The 18,272-nt window shown below is 38.7% G+C and overlaps 1 protein-coding gene across 3 annotated transcripts in view; it reads left to right on the plus strand.

Annotated features, from left to right (window-relative positions):
- Window positions 1-18,272, plus strand: part of TG (thyroglobulin) — a 161,928-nt gene that overhangs the window by 33,874 nt on the left and 109,782 nt on the right. For all 3 annotated transcript variants that reach the window (XM_052704007.1, XM_052704008.1, XM_052704009.1), the window contains exons 21-30: window positions 3,644-3,793; window positions 5,002-5,172; window positions 8,410-8,532; window positions 9,924-10,039; window positions 10,818-10,926; window positions 11,416-11,613; window positions 12,165-12,332; window positions 12,887-12,952; window positions 13,397-13,477; window positions 17,466-17,603. In XM_052704007.1, the coding sequence (XP_052559967.1) occupies window positions 3,644-3,793; window positions 5,002-5,172; window positions 8,410-8,532; window positions 9,924-10,039; window positions 10,818-10,926; window positions 11,416-11,613; window positions 12,165-12,332; window positions 12,887-12,952; window positions 13,397-13,477; window positions 17,466-17,603 (1,320 nt within the window). The remainder of the gene's footprint in view (window positions 1-3,643; window positions 3,794-5,001; window positions 5,173-8,409; window positions 8,533-9,923; window positions 10,040-10,817; window positions 10,927-11,415; window positions 11,614-12,164; window positions 12,333-12,886; window positions 12,953-13,396; window positions 13,478-17,465; window positions 17,604-18,272) is intronic.

Here is an 18,272-nt window from a genome sequence, read left to right on the forward strand (position 1 = left end):
TTCAACTGTATAGTTAGCATCAAAGGTGGTAGTCCATAAGAGAAAGAGTATTGCTATGGAGTTGTATACCATCTTCCCCTACATCACATGTCTGAATTTTACTGGCCTCTTCCTGAAGGTCTCCCTCTGACAGCATCTCTGTGTGAGGTTTGCCAGGCTGCAAAGCTGATATGGGACTCCACACTGTCCTGCTCCCTACAGAAATGGGCACCTTCGGGCCAGTCTTGTGCAGAGGGTAGACCTGAGTTGGATGGATAGTGCATTTCTGCATGAAAGGAGTACAGCAGACCTATGTAGCAGCTTTCTCTTGAGAATTCACTAGCATAATAATTTATTTGATGTGTAATTAAATTATGTAATTATATAATTTGTGACTAAAGTGAGTTTACTAGAATTGAAAAATAGTAGTACATATGAAGGGTGGTGTGTGCTGTGCGCCATAATTTAGAGACAAGTCAAGCCAGTTTCAAAGATGAGCTGCTTTGCCTCGTATTAAGCATGGCTTTTTGGACAGGCAAGGCTGAACACCAGGTAGCAGATTTTGTCAGTGTATCTGATCACTTTCCTACCTTCAGCATTGCACGCGTCCTTTTAAGGAAAGGACTTCAAAGCATCGAGGCACGAATCAGCTCTGAGCTACTGCTGTTCTTAGCTTGGACCTGTAAGGGTAAATTGACTGCAGTTTCAGTTCATCTCTGTGGTCTGCAACACTTTGAATTTTGGTTATTTAAACACGCCACGCAGAAAAAGATTAATTCTTACAGAGAATCCAGAGTAAGTAACAACTCTCTGTTACTTAACAAGATGTACTGCTGTACCGACTAAAGGTATTATTTATTAAGTGAAATCCATCCCAAAAGAACTTGCAGTGAACTGTATCTTTAAGCCAAATTTTTCCTACAGGGATAGAGGCCTTCAGGAAGCGCTGAATTAATTTGCCTTGTGAGTCAGATCATGTGTATTTGTACCAACTAGATGTAGGGAAAGGCCCTCAGTAAAGCCAACATCAGAGAAATATGGGAAGGAGATGATTTATCTTCCAGATATTAGCAGAAATTTCTTATTCTAAGATGTCATAGGACATGCTGGACCATTTTATGTTGTAGGGCTGAACATTTTATTTCAATGTTGGAGTTAGGAATTCTGTTTGTTCTCCAATGATGCAGTACTTTATTTTTTGTTTGGTTTAGTTTTATTATGCGCATCATGGATAAGTAATCTGGTCATTTATCCTGTTGGGATCTATTTCTCTTCTTCTCCTCTCTCACTGTTTATTTCAGGAGGAAATTTTAAAGCTCATTGTGATTTACCTTTGTTTTACTGTACATTTTTATGCTCACTCCTTTTGTTATTTAGAAAGCTTGTTAAATTCTATCAGAACTGCTTTGACCAGAGCATAACCCAAATCAAAAACAGCACTGGTTTTATAGACAAGCTAGCAACTCAAGGCTTCATTAGTAATTGATGGATCCAAGAATCTGGAATCCCACAAATCTCCTCCTGGAGGAAGGAGAGAGCAGTGCAAGCATTGAGCAGCAATCTGTTGTAATAATTTTTAAGTATACTCAGTGTGGGGAGAGCTGATCTTAAGCAAAATGAGGCTTCTGTGGAGAGCATTATCCCATTGCTTTGGAGCTGCTTTGCCATTCTCCAATTAGTTGCTCTTTGGCCTGTAAATGACTACTCAGTATGTTGTTCCCCTGGTATGCAGAGGCCTTAGTTGGCTTAAAAGCAAGGCTAGCTTAAAGACCTCATGTGCTGCATTCAGGGATTTAATTTGGGACCATTTTAATTTTTTATTTTATTAGTTTTGTTTTATTTTCATATTTAGGGAAATTAAGTTTGAGTCCACTGGTAACACTTAGCTCTGAGATAGCCTCAAGACTATCTTCTAGTTTCTTATCTTGTTAAAGCATGTGTACATGAAAGCTTGCAAGAGTTGTGTTTGATGGTTTGTCCAACTTTCAGAGTCACACTCTAAACATGAGCACAGATAGATTAACCTACAGCTGATGCTACACATGCTTTCAAGAGCTGTGGATTCTAGAAAACATCATTCTCTGCACCAATGTTTTGCTCTTTTTTTTGCTGTTCTTCATGTCTTTTTGTCAATCTAACGTGAGACAAAAAGTTGTTCTACTTTCTTAAAATGTGATTAGACACAGATGTTACATCTGCATCATGACCATAACTACAGAAAGAAGAAGATGCTTTGAAAGCTTGATTTCTTCTTTTTATAAAATTCAATTGCTTAATTAGTCACTCCTATCCTTTGTGTTTTGCCTTGGATTTAGGCATGGATTACTCATTTCATTTTATTTTCTTCTACTGCTGTTCATTTGAAATGCTTATGATTCTTTTTGCATGTGTTAGAAAATGTCATTAAAATGTATCAGACACACTTGTATATTAAGCAATATGCATTAGAAAGTGGAAAACTGTCTCATCCAGGATTTTTTTGTTCTTTAGTGGGTTTCAGATATGTATTATAACTACTTGAGAGGAAGAAAAAGTCAGCCTCTCTGTTGTCTCATCCTGGAATTTCCCATTGGACCACTTAGAGGAAGTGAAGGAAGATATGATCATTTTGACGCTAGCTGTCTTTTTCATCTGTTATAATTTAGGTGCTTCAGCAAGTTAAATTAGCTCCCATGTGCTGGTGGAAATTCATCTTATGAGTTGTAGTGGAGATGGCCAATTTTCCATCATGGTTTCTCTCTAATACAAGCTTAAACTGCTGTCAAAATGCAGGGCAAGAACAGAAATGAAGTTTTGCACCTTGCCAAAGTCCCAAAATATACATTTGATAGTGTTTTGAAGGAAAAGTGCATCTGGAAAGCAGCTGTGAAATAACAAGTAAAGGTATTGTCCTGCAAATATATCTGTGACTCTTCTGCTTTAATGATCATCTGAATGATCTGGAGGGAAAGATGGTATTGCATGACCTCCCAGAAGAAAAAGAGTTTTCTTTGGAATATGCAACAGTTCAGCTGGAAATATTACTTCTGAAAACATAATTTTCAGAACAATCCTATTTTCGGCCTAAGGATATCTGTTTTGTATTGGGGTTGTCATGTGCACAACTAACTAACTAGTGACTTTTAATCCTGCCATTTCTATTTAGCTTGGAAGTGCTTACAAAAACTTCTTTACTAGGAATTCTGAATGAAATTGTTACCAGATGGTGAATTTCTGTGCAATGTTTTTGGAATTTTTACTCACTGGAGTCTTCTTCTTTCTGCCTGTAGTTTTTGAGGAAGTGACTCTGTAGCTCCAGTTCCTTTCTTTCACACAGTGCATTATGTTATTACAAATGGGTTTGACAGTATTCAGCTGAATCAGGTCTGCACTTGGTGTTTCCAAAGAGTGTGTAGTGCATTATTTCAGGTGCGTTTTTAGGATGATCTGAAAATAAGAAGCCATAGTATATATTCCAGGCAATTGCGAGTGTAATGAATATTTAAGGAGTGTTTTTGTTTTGTATTTTTTCTGTATTTTGTATTATTCCACTTAGAAATACATATATTAAAGACTTGAAACCTTAGAAAGTCTACCAGCATGATAAATATGCAATCATTCATGCGTGTGCAAATGCCTGAAATGGTTGAATTCCATAAGAGTAACAATGTTGTTCTCTTTGCAGTTGTTTGTCCTCCAGGCACTAATTTCCAGAACGGTGAATGCATTCCCTGCCCTCTTGGCTACTATCAACATCAGACAGGGCGTTTATCTTGCATCAAGTGTCCTGTGGGCAAAACTACCAACTCTTATGGGGCATTCAGTGCTGATGACTGTAAGTTGAGCCCATTTTTCCCTTTGTATTTTGACTTCAAATAACTGATGAGTATTATTTTCATCTGTCAGGTTGAAAATAAATCCTTCCTGACTTTTTTTTTGAAACATTTTTTTTAATGGATGTAATCCTTTCTGCATATATTAAAAAATGTTTTTCAAAGACAAAATGAACTGTCTGGTATTTAAATAAAATATGTGTGAGAAATGAGTGGTCAGTCTCATCCAGGATGTTGTGGTTCTTTGAGACATGTTCACTGTCCTGCGGAAAGACATCTGGATATTCAGTCAGCAAGAAACATCTGATAAGGTCAATTTATTGGCATTTTCTTGAATATTAAAGGAATCTTTGCCTACCTCTTTTAAGACCCAACTTTGATACAAACACTTCTCAAAGTTGATATATTCAGTAAAGTTAGTGTATACATTTTAAATGACTTATTTTTGGAAGCAGTTCTATAAAGAATACCATTTGTTAAGCTCGTGGATAAAGCTAAAAGCAAGTAGTCACACTAAAGACTTGGTATTATGGATGAGTACAGGAACTGCTTTGTTTTGTTCCAGTCTATGTATTCTCTTGGGTGAGATAAAACAGAAGGTTTATAATCACTCTAACATCAATTTATTTTTGCCTAAAGAAGACATCAGCCTGATTTGTCACCTTCATTTCTATATCTGTGTTCTCAGTGTAGGTATTGATCTCATGTGCTTTGTTGTTTACACATTAGGGATTAAAAAGTAGTTAGGAAGATGCTGCTAATTTAAATCAAAGTCATTAATCTTTAAGAAAAGAGAGTTAGAACCATATTTCCCACCAACAGTGGATTATTATTTTTTTTTTATGTAACAGAAAAATTGTTGTGATAGCTCTTGTGGTGTTCTTCGTAACATTTCATGGGTCCATTGCAATAAGCACTGAACAAGTCTGTGTGAAAATACAGTTCCTTCTCTGTACTGCTCTGCTTTACAGCACTTATTACAAGGGAGGTTGTATTCATACAGAAAATCCCGGAAATGTTCTGAATGTGATTTACAGAGAAAACAAAGAAGTGAGATAAGCATATCTTAAAGAATAAAACATCACATATTTATATGATGAGATTAATATTCAGAAAAGTTTCTATTGTACTTAAAGTTTTTTGTCCTGTTGATGCTTCAAAGCCCAGGGAAAACATTGTTAAACCTCTCCTTTTTTCACCCTGCTTACAGGTATTACTTACTGTCAAGGCAATGAGCAGGGTTTGCAGTGCAATGAGGATGGCCAGTATAGGCCTTCCCAACAAGACCCTGACACTAACAAATCCTTCTGTGTTGATGACTTTGGAGTGGCTCTGGATTGGACTGAAACAGATGATCTCCTTACAGACTATGAGTGCTCAGGTAAGAATGATATTCGGATATGTTTTTATCCAATGTAAGTGTAACTGCCTTATGAAATGACCCAGTGCTCCACAGCTGGTTTGCCAGCATACTCATTTTCCCATACTTGTGGCCTCTGCCTTCAGCCACATTGCTCCTTGCTTCTGTCTTTTCATGACTGAATTGACAAAGTCATTTCCTGTGAGCGGAGAGAGAAGATTTCTTTCACTCTCCAATGGCTGACAGTGTTTTATGTATGCTGATCTCCTGAGCTGAAGAATAACGAGTGGGCTAAGGGGAACAAAGCAGAATGATGAATTTTGCTGTAAAATTATCACTCATCCATGTGATCCTGTAAAACAGACTATGTTTTACAATGACTTCATAGCTGTGGCATAACATCACTGTCTGGGCTTGTGCTTTATGGTATTCGACTTAGTGAACATGTCCTTGCAAACTGGGGAAACTTCCTTCTGCTTAAACACAATTGTGAAATTGCAGTTCTCAAACAATTTTGGAAAACAAAGTTAAACAAACAGTAAAACAAAACAAAATGGGGAAAAAAAATTCCAACACAATCACCCCACAAAAAACAAAAGAAAAGAAAAAAACAAACAACAACCAGCCATGATATTCCAAACATTTACCTAATTCTCCACCACTTCTGGAGGAGCCTTTGGAACAGTTGAAGTGGAATTCAGAAAAAATGAAATAGAAGAGATGACAGAAAGACAAAGTAGAAAGTAATTTGTTGGGAGTCCAATGGAAAAGATCTAAAATGAGGGCTTCATCAAGCTGGATGTTATACATGTAAGCATCTGCTAGAGATCTATACTGAAGTCATCCATCAAACAGTCCCCAGACTGCTTGCAATAAGGTTTAACTATGACCCTCAAACCCAAAACTTTTCCCTTTCCCAAAAATTAGTCTTCCAGCATATTTTATACTTATTATATAACTAGCATCAAATTTAATGGAATATTCGCTTCAGAAACTGATGTTATGTTAAGCTCTGAATTAGAGACTTTTTATCTTTTCTCTACTTTTCTTCCATATTACTGAAGTAGAGAAAATGGAGGAATGGGATATCAGAATTAAAAAATTAAACACAAAAGCAAAACAAGCAAAACAAAAAGAAAAATAATAGAGAAGCATTCAAAGTGCTTCCAACTTGGAATTAGAAATGAGGGCAGCAAACAATTGCAAACAACATAAAAATAAAGAATTCTTTTCATTTTTATGAAAATATGTACATTCTGTTTTCAGCTGTGCATCACTGAAAGTTGCAGATGTAAAAAGAATTCAGTTTACTGTAGAATTAGGCTAATGCTTATGTTGTGTTCTCCTGTATTCCTTGGAAGGAAAAAACCTTCCAGCTCTGTTTATGCCTCTCCCCAGTTGCACTGGAGTGCAAGAACTTTTTCTTTTTTTTTTTTTTTTTTTTTTTTTTTTTGAGTTTTTGGCTAGCCCTTATGTTTTTTCTGAGCAGAAATGATGGTTTTATCAAAAGCACCTGCTCACTCAGCCCTGACAACACTGGACATTTGCTTCTGATTTAGCCTGACTATTTTGCTGCAGGAGTACAAATGATTGTTTTAAGAACTTATCCCTGAATTTTATTTTGTGGTTTATGCAGTTGTTGCAGGGAGAAAAGCTTGGGATCTTCCAGCTGAACCTCTGTGCCTGAGTGTGCAGGGAAGTGAAGGGCTGAACCTCCAGCTCTTCTACTGGCAGATATCTCACACTGGCTGAGATTGAACCAGGACTCCTGCTTTTTAGCTCTGTAAGATCTAGGTCTGGTGTTCATTGCAATGAGCTGAAGGTCTGAAATGGCTCGATGAGACTGCAGAAGAGGAGGCTGAAGGGAAAGCTTGTTTTACTCTACAACTACAATAAAGACAGCTGTACTGAGGATGTTGGTCTCTTTTCTCAGATGACAAATGTCAGGATGTGAGGAAATGGGCTCATGATGCGCTAGAGGAAGTTTAGACTGCATATCAGGAATAATTTCTTCACAGAGAGGATGGTCAAGCATTGGAATAGGCTTTCCAGGAAAGCGATGTAGTCTGCATTCCTGGAAGAATTAAAGAGACATGTAGATATGGCAGTAAGGGACATGGTTTAGTAGTGGGACTCAGTAGATCAGACTGGTGGTTGGACTTGGTGATCTCTAAGATCTTTGGCAACCTAGATGATTCTGTGGTTAGAATGTATGGAATTTTGAGCAGAAGCCTGACAAGACAGGGGTGAAGTCACCACATTCTTCCGTTCTCCTTAGCATGTTGTGCTCACTGAAAGATATTAGTTTATCAGCTGATGGATGCACTGTATCAAAAAATCTGTATAAGTAATAGAAACCTGAGCAGAGTGGTTGCAATGTCTCTCTGTGTCCCCTCACTGTCTATAAAATTCTTCAAGGCATAGCCAGGGCCAAACCTGAGCTTAAATGGATACTTGTCTGCATTTGGTGACCTTTGGATTTTGCATCACAGAATCATAGAATTGCTCAGTTGGAAAAGACCTTAAAGATCATCAAGTCCAACTGGAGCCTGCCCATAATACCCAAACTCTAACAACCCACTGCTAGGCCCTTTCTCCAGACCCCATGAGCTTTTCCTAATTTGTGAATAGTCTTTCTTGATGGGCTTCTTACACACATGTGCAATGTGAAGATTGGAAAGAGTAGATTTAAATCAAGTGACAGTCTGTAGTTAACTGTGAGGGTGTCAAAAAGGAGCATGCTGACTACGCCACCTACAATAAATCCCTGAGCTTTAAGTTAGTGGACAGCAATGGGTGTACGCTCCTAAACATGAGAATTAAGCTCCTAGATTTCCTTTGTAGCCAAGTTCTGTTGGAGCTGACTTTTATTTCAGTGATTGTTTTTCAGAAGGTTGGTCCCCCTGTTGACTCAGTAGTTCATTCTGTACCATGAGCAAGTAATAGGAGACAATCAGTCTGCTGCTGGCAGGGAAGTCCCACCCGAATATGAACTGCCAGACCACCTCTTGCTAACTGCTTTTGAAAGATATTGTTGTGCTGTTTTTGCAGAACAGAAATACACGCCGTTATGAAAGTACCTCCTCAGCTTTCCTGTAGGCCCCCTTTGTTCCTCCTGTCTCCTTTGTTACCTGTTGAGTCAGAATACGTCATGTAGTGAGTTATTTCCCTGTAAAAATCCTTAATTTTTTGCTTCTAGCCAAAGTCTCCTTGTCTCTCTGTAGCATGGGAACTGATACTTGTGTCTTTGGTTTTTAGTGCTCAGAAAATTTGAGAGAGTTCCTGCCTCTACATTCGTTTACGGGTCAGACAAAGTTCAAATACTCCAATCTCAGTCATTTGGGAGAGACCTACAAAGTCTAACTTTTCAATGCATTTCAGGTAAGGAAAACTGTCAGAAAATCTGTGCAGACAATAGAAACCATCTTGGAGAACTCTGAATCCTTTTGTATGATGAACTTATGGATAAGGTCCTAGATGAACTATGTCTCTTTAAAGGTACCTCGCCCTGTGTCTCCTAATGCAGACTTGTGAACAGAGGTAGAGGTGTAACATTCAAAATAAATTCACCCTGGCTCTAATAACAAGGATAACCTGTGACAAGGGCTGATATTAAGCATTAGTCAAGCTTTGGAGCAAGCTGCCCAGGGAAGCAATGGAGTTATCATCCCTGGAGACGTTCATGTTGTATAGATGTAGCAATTAGGGACATGGTTTAGTGATTAGAAGTATTCTGGGAGTACACACAGGGCTTCACAGATTCAGTTAGTATAAGATTTTTTGCACCTAGCCTTGAAACTGGAGATACTTAAAAGCAAGGCATTTCAGTCATGAACTTAGGAAGGTATAGATGCCACAGAGTCACAGAATGGCCCGGGTTGGAAGGGACCTCAAGGATCATGAATCTTCAACCCCCTGCCATTTTGGCAAGCTATGTATTCAATGTATGTAATTTGTATTTTTATTATAAAAGAGAAGGTTGCATTTTCTTTTTTTTTAATTAAAAGATTGGATCAACAAAGTGAAGAAACAGCATATGAGCTTATATTCACTGCCAAATGGCAATGCTAGTCTAAAATATTACTGTATAGCATAGGAATAGCCTTCTCTCACTGCTCCTGTGCAGTTGTATAGTTTAGTTTATATTCTGATGGTGTTCTGGTCTAAACTGTTTTATTTTATGCAAGAAATATTTGGAAACAATTTTGCCTCCTGTTTTAGGAGCAAAGCTGTGGGAGCCTATTAGTGGTGGTAGCATATAGGCAAAAGGATCTTCCGCTGCTCATAACTTTGGAAGGGGATGGCTGCTCACTGCCTTACACTAATCAGTAGGCATGATTTTAGAATTTCATGTTTCATTACCTTCAGTCATGCTGATTTTGACCACAACCTGTTTGCTGTGGAATTACTGTCTTGTGCAGATACGCTAAGTGGTTTGTGTGAGTCATCCCTACCTTCCACAGGCAAAATTATCCAGTAGACCTTAAATATTTAGTTAAGTGGTTAGACTTAATTCATCTGTTGGTGAAGGGTGCCCAAATACATTTTATATCATCTAATTACTTAAAAACTTAAGTAAACTTAATAACTTAACTTAAGAAAACTTAATGCTATACTAAATGGTTGAAAGCCAAAGTTCATCTGACATGTGAAACTCTGCAGTTTCATAGAGGTATGAAAAATTAGGTAAATGGCAGAAGACAGAGGAATTTGTAGCAAAAATTGTAGGTATGAAATACTACGAAACTTCAGGTTTCCTCTTTGTTTTTCAGACTGTGATAAGGAAGAAGCTTGCAGTTTTGCTGCTGTAACCCCTGCTGATGCCGAAATATTGTGTGATTTATACAGTGCTGCTGAAGTCAACTTCAACTGCACCACCTCTGGATTGGTAAAAACTGCCATATTTAAAAATCTGTTTACTGTAATACTGTAGGTGAAATATAAGTAGAAGGAATCACAAAAGAAGAGCAGGAAATTATCTGATTCCTTGGACACTGTGTTATAAATTCCTTCAAGCTGGCAGAGAAACTACAACCAGTCATTGCCAAAAGTGGCACTGAATGCCTCAAATTTTCCATGAAACACCACACAGCACTTCTCAAAACATATTGAACTCCTGCAGTCTGAATATCAAGTGAACTTAAAAAGTGCTTTCATCTGAATAGTCAGAATTAGGAGCATCTGGGTCAGTAACTATGTCACCTGAATGGTCATCATTTCTCAGTCCCTTCCTCCTGTCCAAGCTTCGAGTCAAAGGCTTTTAGAGGGTGATGACACACTGGAACAAGTTGCCCAAGGAGGTTGGTGGATGCCCCATCTCTGGAGGCATTCGAGGCCAGGCTAGATGTGGCTCTGGCAACTCTGCACATAGCAGGAGGGGTGAAACTAGGTGATCATTATCGTCCCTTTCAACCCAGGCTATTCTATGATTCTATGTCTTTAACAGTTTCCTACTCGTAACTTTCTAAACACAGCACAGTGGCACTGAAGATCAGCTGAGATTTCTGTTTGACAAGATAAAAAGCATCTCCAGTGGACCACAGCAAGCTGTGGTGGTTATAAACTGTGTGTGATAATTCTTCCCTCTGTTTACGGCTAAGGAAAAGATGTTTTAACAGAGGAAGTTGGTTAGGTTACATTTATTTCATGCATATTTTCTGTCTCAGGTGCAAGGTGCTCTGGGGAATCCTGCTACCACTAGCATTGGTCGTCTCAGCTGCTTGCTTTATATCAGGAATCCAGAGGGAGATGCTGTGATGGTCTATTTGAAGAAAGGTACCAGATGCAACTCAGAGATCTGTTAGATTGCTGTGCCTAAAACTGTGGATACTTCTGAATAGGATCTCAATGATGCAGGGGAACATATTTGTTCAAGAAGACATAATTCTGTTCAGGGCTTAATGCTGAATGGTTGCCCATATACCTCACTAAATCTTTCTTTCCAAGCTTGTTCCCCACAAATAAGAAATATGGCTGTTGATGTTTGCTTTGATGACTTTTTCCATCAGTTAATACAAAAAACTGAATATCCAAAGTATTATACTTTCCTAAATGGCAATATATTCTGGCTCTCTACTCATCTCTAAATGAACCAAACCATTTGGTAATCTCATCTTGTTTTTGAAACCCAAAGGCCAAGAAATGATTTTTAAATCTTAGCTTTTACCATAAAACTTTAAACCAACTCCAGCCTGCAGTCATTCTGAAATCATCATTTCTCTACTTGAGTTCTTCTAAACATTTTTTTCTGTTCTGTCTGCCTAGCACAAGAATTTAACTCATCTGGACTCAAGACCTTTGAAAGGACCAGTTTTCAGAATGTGCTTTCTGGTGTGTATCGTTCCATGGCTCTCTCAGCAGCTAGCACATCTTTGACAGATGCTCAGCTCTTCTGCAGACAGACTTGCAGCAGGGACTCTTGCTGTGATGGCTTCATCTTCAGTCAGATTGCACTTGATGGAGGTATTATATAAACACTGCAAAATGAAATATTTCTTTGGTAAACATACGTAAGAGGTTAAAAAAAAAAAAACACCAAAAAAACCAACAGCAACAAACCAGCACTCAGTAGAGCTCATTTTTGGATGCTCTACACTTATCTCTGCACCACTGACATTTTCTGGCATAGGCAGATTTTGAGTAAGGCCTGAGATTTGACCTGATGCATTACAGACCTGAAGTAGAAAATTTTTCCTGTGGAGAAATGGGCATTTTACTGAGAACCCTTTGGGCACTGTCAGATAATAATAATATCTTATTAGGTGATAACAGTATGAGCTCGAACTGAGGCTACAAATGTTTGAGTTAGGTGTGAATGTCTAATGTGAGAAGTCCAAACTGAAAGTATTCTTCTGATTTTCATATTTTTTAGTTGGCAATACAAATAAGTAGCTATCTCAGTAACACAAGTTCAATTGGCAGTTAGAGAAAGTATTGAGATGCTTGGATGTAAATCTCTATGTACGTGAATGGCATTATGGCAGTGATGCAATTCTCACTTCCTGTGAACCTAGGTACCATCTTGTGTAGCTTGATGACATCCCCAGATGTGCTGATCTGCAATGCAAACGGTTGGAGTCCAACACAAACATCAGTCATAAACGAAATATGCAGAGGTCTGAGCTATGACGAAGGAGAGAAAATCTTCTCCTTCACCCTGGGAGGGCAAGTGTTCAGTGCAAGTATGTCAATGAATTAACTTAATTTACATTACTTCTCTTTAATTTGTCTACAGAATCTGCCTTTTCTTCCAGCCTGCTCTTGTGCCTTCAATGTCGTTTTTTTTTTTTCTCAAGAAAGTCCATATCTGTACAAGTGTAAGAGAATTAAACCTCCCAAATCAAATGTATTGTCAGATGGACTTACCTTTCTTTGGGAACATTAGGGAAAGTCAAGAATGTACTACTTCTACTATGTTATCCTTTAATACTTCTAGCATTTAATTAAGGCAGAATCAAGTCAATAATCTTAAAGAAATGTAAACTGTGGGAAAAAAAAACAGAAAGGGATTTATTCAGATTAGCACAGAACAGTAACAGAAAATAAAATAAAACCTTGGTACCTGTGACCTAGACTAGAACCAGGGCACCTGTGCCATCCTTTCCAGGGTCTTGTGATGTAAATAAGGGAAAATATACTCTAAAGATGTGTTTTTAATTTAATTTCCATGCATTTCAGTGCTATCTATTTGCTTAATTTTAACAGCTGTTCTAACACACACTTTCTTCTTTACAAGTGTCTAAGCTGTCAGAAGAGGCAGAAAGAAATTTTACCACTTTTCAGCAAGTGTTTCTGTGGAGAGGTAAGTTATCTCACAGGGCCTGTTATAAAATTTTATGGTGAAATACAGGCAGTGGCAGCTGTGTTATATGAGTACCACTTGTTTAAACTGGAAGTATCTTTCTCAATTCGTTTGGTAATGTCCGACATGAGACATATACCGTGAAAAATTACACTGTGGAAACACTTGCCTTTGACCTATCAGTGTTCAAGGTACCACAAATAATTTGGACATTTGTAAGTAACTACAAATAACTAGATGAATTGCTGAATTTTGGATTCAGTTTTTCCATTACTAATTTTTGATTCATGAGCTGGAGAAACTACATAAGGAGTTTTCCTAACTGGTACAGATTACTCCAAAATGTTTGCTTAAGTTAGGGAACTGAGGATGAGTTTATATTGTGGAAGAAAAGTAAACTGATAAAATAAATTATTGTGTTCTTTGATTCTTCTTGGGTTCTAGGCTCTGATATGGCCGCCCGACCTGAAAGCTCTGAGTGTGATTCTACTGCTTTGAAGACAGAGGACAATATCATGTTATCAGGTACAGTAAAGGCAGACAGAGGAGACAGCAGAGGGAGGTGCTTAATTTAACCAGAGATTTTCATAGCACATATTTTCATATATGTACTGTGAGGATGTAAGTATTGTCAAGTACAAAAGGTTTCTCTTAAGCAGGAAATATGATGCAGATTTTGAGAAAGATGTTCAAAATGTAGTCCTCCTGGAAGGCACCACTGTCTGCAATTTTTTACCTGAGAAAATGTGGAAAGCTGCTGAGAGAACTTCTTCTTTTATACTTAATGAACTGTAAAGACTCAAGAAATATCATTCAGCTGAGAAAACATTTTACATAAACTCAGGGATTGAATTCTTAGTGTGGGCACACGGGCATGTGCTACTGACAATATGGAGTAACAATGAAACAGCAAACACAAATGTTTCTTCCAAGTAGTTCTCCTCTTTTATTCCAGTGTCTGCTAAGTTATACTAACTAATTTGTATATCCCAAATCATTTATAATGTGTGTTCCTCCAGACCTTCAAGCATCCAATTACCCTGAGCAACCTGATCTAGTGGTTGGCAACCTTGCCCACAGCATGGGGCTTGGAACTCGAGGATCTTTAAGGTCCCTTCCAACCAAAGCCATTCCATCATTCTATGAATCCATGAATTCTAAAAGTGGAAGAGCAATGAAGCCCCATGACAGCATTTTGCTACCTCTCTGATGAGCTAAAATCTTTTCTGAGTAACCTTATTGGATGTCTGAGCATGCGTTTTATTCCATGTAAAATCTTAACACAAAGTATGTTGCTGATTTTGTTTCTGTAATGTGAATGGAAGATGAATTAAAATGTCTGTTTACCTAATGGCACTTATATGCAATTAGTGGTGTTTTTAAGTCTAGACTTGAAAAGGAAGAGCTGCACTTAATATGGTGGATAAACTTCTCTTTGCATTTGCCTGCCAGAGCATGAGATTAGCCCTCAGGGCTCCCCTTTTTCCTTGCTGTGGCCGATAATGTCATTAAAACTGGTAGTTATGCAAAGAATGCAGCTTCTTCCTTCATGCTTTAATCTCAGCTATGGCAAAAATGGTTTCAAGAGAAGCAGAGGTTGAAACTATGTGGTAACAAGACTTACAAATCACCTTCTCAGAAACATTATGGATAAGTTAGGGAAAATGTTTACAGAGCTTTTATTATTCATGATCATGTTTAGAGCATGTTTTAGTATATATTTTCTGTTTTCTGATGGAAATCTGATGATTTCTGATTATAGAAAATACTTGTGGGCACTTGTGATTGTGGATTTAGTGGGAATGATGATGATGGATCAGTAGCTGGATGATCTTGGAGGTCTTTTCCAACATAATGATTCTATAATTCTATCCCAGTGCACTTCCCAGCATGTTATTAGATGCATTTAGATGCTTCAGCATTTCAGCTGCAGTTATGTGTCTTTGGTTTTCTGTTTTCATATTTTTGTCTGGCTGTCTTAGTGCATCCAGTTTTAAATAAAAAGAAACTCACAATGCAGGAGTAGCTGGTTGTGAGAACTGCTGATGATGTTCAATAAATAGAAAGGTGTTTGTGGAGGAATTTGTAAGACAGCAAAGAAGAGTGTTTCTCTGAATATTGTTGTTGGACCCTTATTTAAAGGCACTGATTTTAAAACATCCTTAGCTACCTGTGATTGTTTCAGAGAGATATGAGGGCAGTGTATAGATGTCTAAGTATCAGAGGCTATAGACAGAAGGAATTATTTAAATAGGTCTGTGGGAGCCTAAACTAGGAGAAATACGTTAAATAACTGAAAGAGATATTAAGCCTGTTAAGAAAACATTTAACAAATAGGTGTAAATGCTTCCCAAGTGAATATAAGGAAACAGCTGTATTTTGGATCAATAAAACTAGATTGGTCAAGGTATCCCCTAGAGCAGTATTATTCACTGTTAAACAGATGTTTTGCATGGCAGAGTAGAGACATCTTATTTCTAGGAGCTGTGATTCTTTCTTCTGTTTTTTTGTTTGGTTTTTGTTATTGTTTATCTATTTGGTTGCTTTGGTGTCCAAATATGTCCAAATGGTGTCTTGCAGTGCTGTGTTGTTCAGTGCAGTTCAGCAAGGAACAGCACTGACCAATCTGGTGGCCTTCTATGATGGAGTGATGGCATCGGTGGACAAGGGAAAGGCGACCGATGTCATTTACCTGGACTTGAGCAAGGCCTTTGACATGGTCCTCCACCACATCCTTATCTCCAAACTGGAGGGATGTGGATTTGATGGGTGGACGACCTGATGGATAAGAAGTTGAAAGGCTGCAGACAGAGGGTGGTCATCAATGGCTCTGTGTCCGGGTGGAGGCTGGTAACGAGAGGCATCCCCAAGGGGTCTGTCTTGGGACTGGTGCTCTTTAACATCTTATCAATGACATCAAGGGAATTGAGTGCACCTTCAGCTAGTTTGCTAATGACACCAAGCTGAGTGGTGCGGTTGACATGGTAGAAGGAAGGGATGCTATTCACAGGGACCTTGGGAGACTAGAAAGATGGGCCCAGGTGAACCTGGTGAGGTTCAACATGGAAAAGTGCAGAGTTTTGCACCTTGGCTGGAGGAATCCCAGGCATCCATACAGACTGGAAGGAGCAGTCCTTGAGAGCAGCCCTGTGGAGAAGGACCTGGAGAACTTGATAGATGAAAAGTTTAACATGAGCCAGCAGTGTGCCCTTGCAGCTCGGAAGGCAAATGGTGTCCTGGGCTCCATCCAAGAAGGGGTGGCCAACAGGGACGGGGAGGTGATTGTCTCCCTCTACTCTGTTCTTGTGAGGCCCCATCTGGAGTACTGCGTCTTTGTGTGGAGCCTCCAGTACAAGAAAGATAGGGAACTGTTGGAGAGGGTCCAGATGAGGGCCATGAAAATGATCAGGGGACTGGAGCACCTCCCCTATGAAGACAGGCTGAGGGAGCTGGGCTTGTTCAGCCTGGAGAAAAGAAGGCTGCGGGATGACCTCATTGCAGCCTTTCAATACCTAAAGGGAGCCTACAAACAGGAGGGGAATCAACTCTTTGAAAGGGTTAATAACTGCAGGATGAGGGAGAGGTTATGGATGCCCCGTCCCTGGAGGTGTTCAAGGCCAGATTGAATGGGGTCCTGGGCAGCCTGATCTAGTGTTGAATGGGAAGGTTGGTGACCCTGCTTGTGGCAGGGGGCTTGGAGATTCATGATCCTCGAGGTCCCTTCCAACCCTGGCCACTCTGTGATTCTGTAATACTGTGAAGGAGGCATCGCCTACACAAACATCACTTAGTTGATAGTTGAACTGTTCTGTTACTGAAAGCAACTTTTGGCAATGCTAACTTTACATGGTTACAGTTGCTTTGATGTGAAAGGAAGAATTTTACACGTAAGTTTGAGGGCTTCTCTGAAAAGAATGCTTCCTATTTTACTATGTTGGTCCGTGAAGTTAGAAGTGGATGTTGGTGATATGGCAATAAAGGTTGAACCTTCCCACCGATATTCCATTACATTTCGTTTCTGTGTGATGGAGGGCAGAAGAGGGGCAGTCTGGCAGTGTGGCATCTGGTATGGAAGTGGATATGAAACAAAGATGTGTTGCTGAATTTCTCCATGAGGAAAAAATGGCATCTACTGACATTCATTGATGCTTGTTGAACATTTATGTAGACCAAACTGTGGATGTGAGCACAGTGAGGTAATGGGTCATGCATTTCAGCACTGGCCATCAGCTCTACTGGTGCAGATTTTTATGAGCACAGCATGCAGGCTCTTGTTCACTACTGTCAAAAATGCACAGCTAATGATAGTGACTATGTTGAAAAACAGTATTTTGTAGCTGAGAATTTGCTCTATCAAATTGTGATATTGTTCTTTTAATATCTGTTGTAGTTTTCATGAAAAAAAAAAAGAGGCAGTACTATCAGCGCTATCTACCTTAAAATGATTTATTTCAGACCCTAATTAAGTTATTCTTGTGGGCTTGAGCTCTTTGTTTGTTTGTTTGAATCTTAGATTCCACAAAGGATCTTTTCTATTTAATGGATGACAGTCAGATACGAAGTGACCCAAACTCCTCTATTCTTTACCAGCAGTACTGGGTCTTCAGGCAGAAGTACTCAGCGGAAGAAGCTATGCTTTGGTGTCTCACACGTAAGATATCTCGTAGACAGTTATTCTGCAAGATAGTAAGGAGAGAAAAATTAACTGAAATCTTTCTGCAGAAATGCTGGACTTAGAGATTTTTCAGGGCAAAATTTTCATGGAATTCAGCTACACTGAATTTGCTAATGGGAGAGGACATGTATTTCTTCCTTACGAACTTTGTCTACTGTGACAGAAAGGATACTCATCATTCATAAGCAGGGTATCCCTATTATGGATACAGCTTATGCTACTAGGAAATACACTGCCTACAGTGGTAAAATGAGAAGGTAAAACAAGGTGTTTCAAGAATAAAGCATGTTTTGGATATGATAAACAGAGAAGAATGTCTAGCTCTGACTAGCAGGAATTCTGAAGTGAGAGCACTATACATACAGTGCATAAATGTTACTGTAAAAATTCCTTGGAGATGTGCATGTTTAAGCATTTACATTTGTCTTTAGAGAAGTCATTGCCACTGTATTTATGAATTAAACTTGCATAAGATTTGACTACTCTGTTTTTTTCTGAAAGTGACTTATTACTCTGAAGGAAAATTTCAGAACACATTTCTGCAAGCAAATGACTTGAACGGTTAATTGTAGGAAAGTGATGTCTATTTTTGTGTCCTGTGATAATAATTCAGAAACATTGCAAAAGCTTCCTAAAATATTTATA

This window comes from Tympanuchus pallidicinctus, unplaced genomic scaffold, assembly GCF_026119805.1.
Source record: "Tympanuchus pallidicinctus isolate F22 unplaced genomic scaffold, pur_lepc_1.0 scaffold5, whole genome shotgun sequence".
Taxonomy (NCBI): domain Eukaryota; kingdom Metazoa; phylum Chordata; class Aves; order Galliformes; family Phasianidae; genus Tympanuchus; species Tympanuchus pallidicinctus.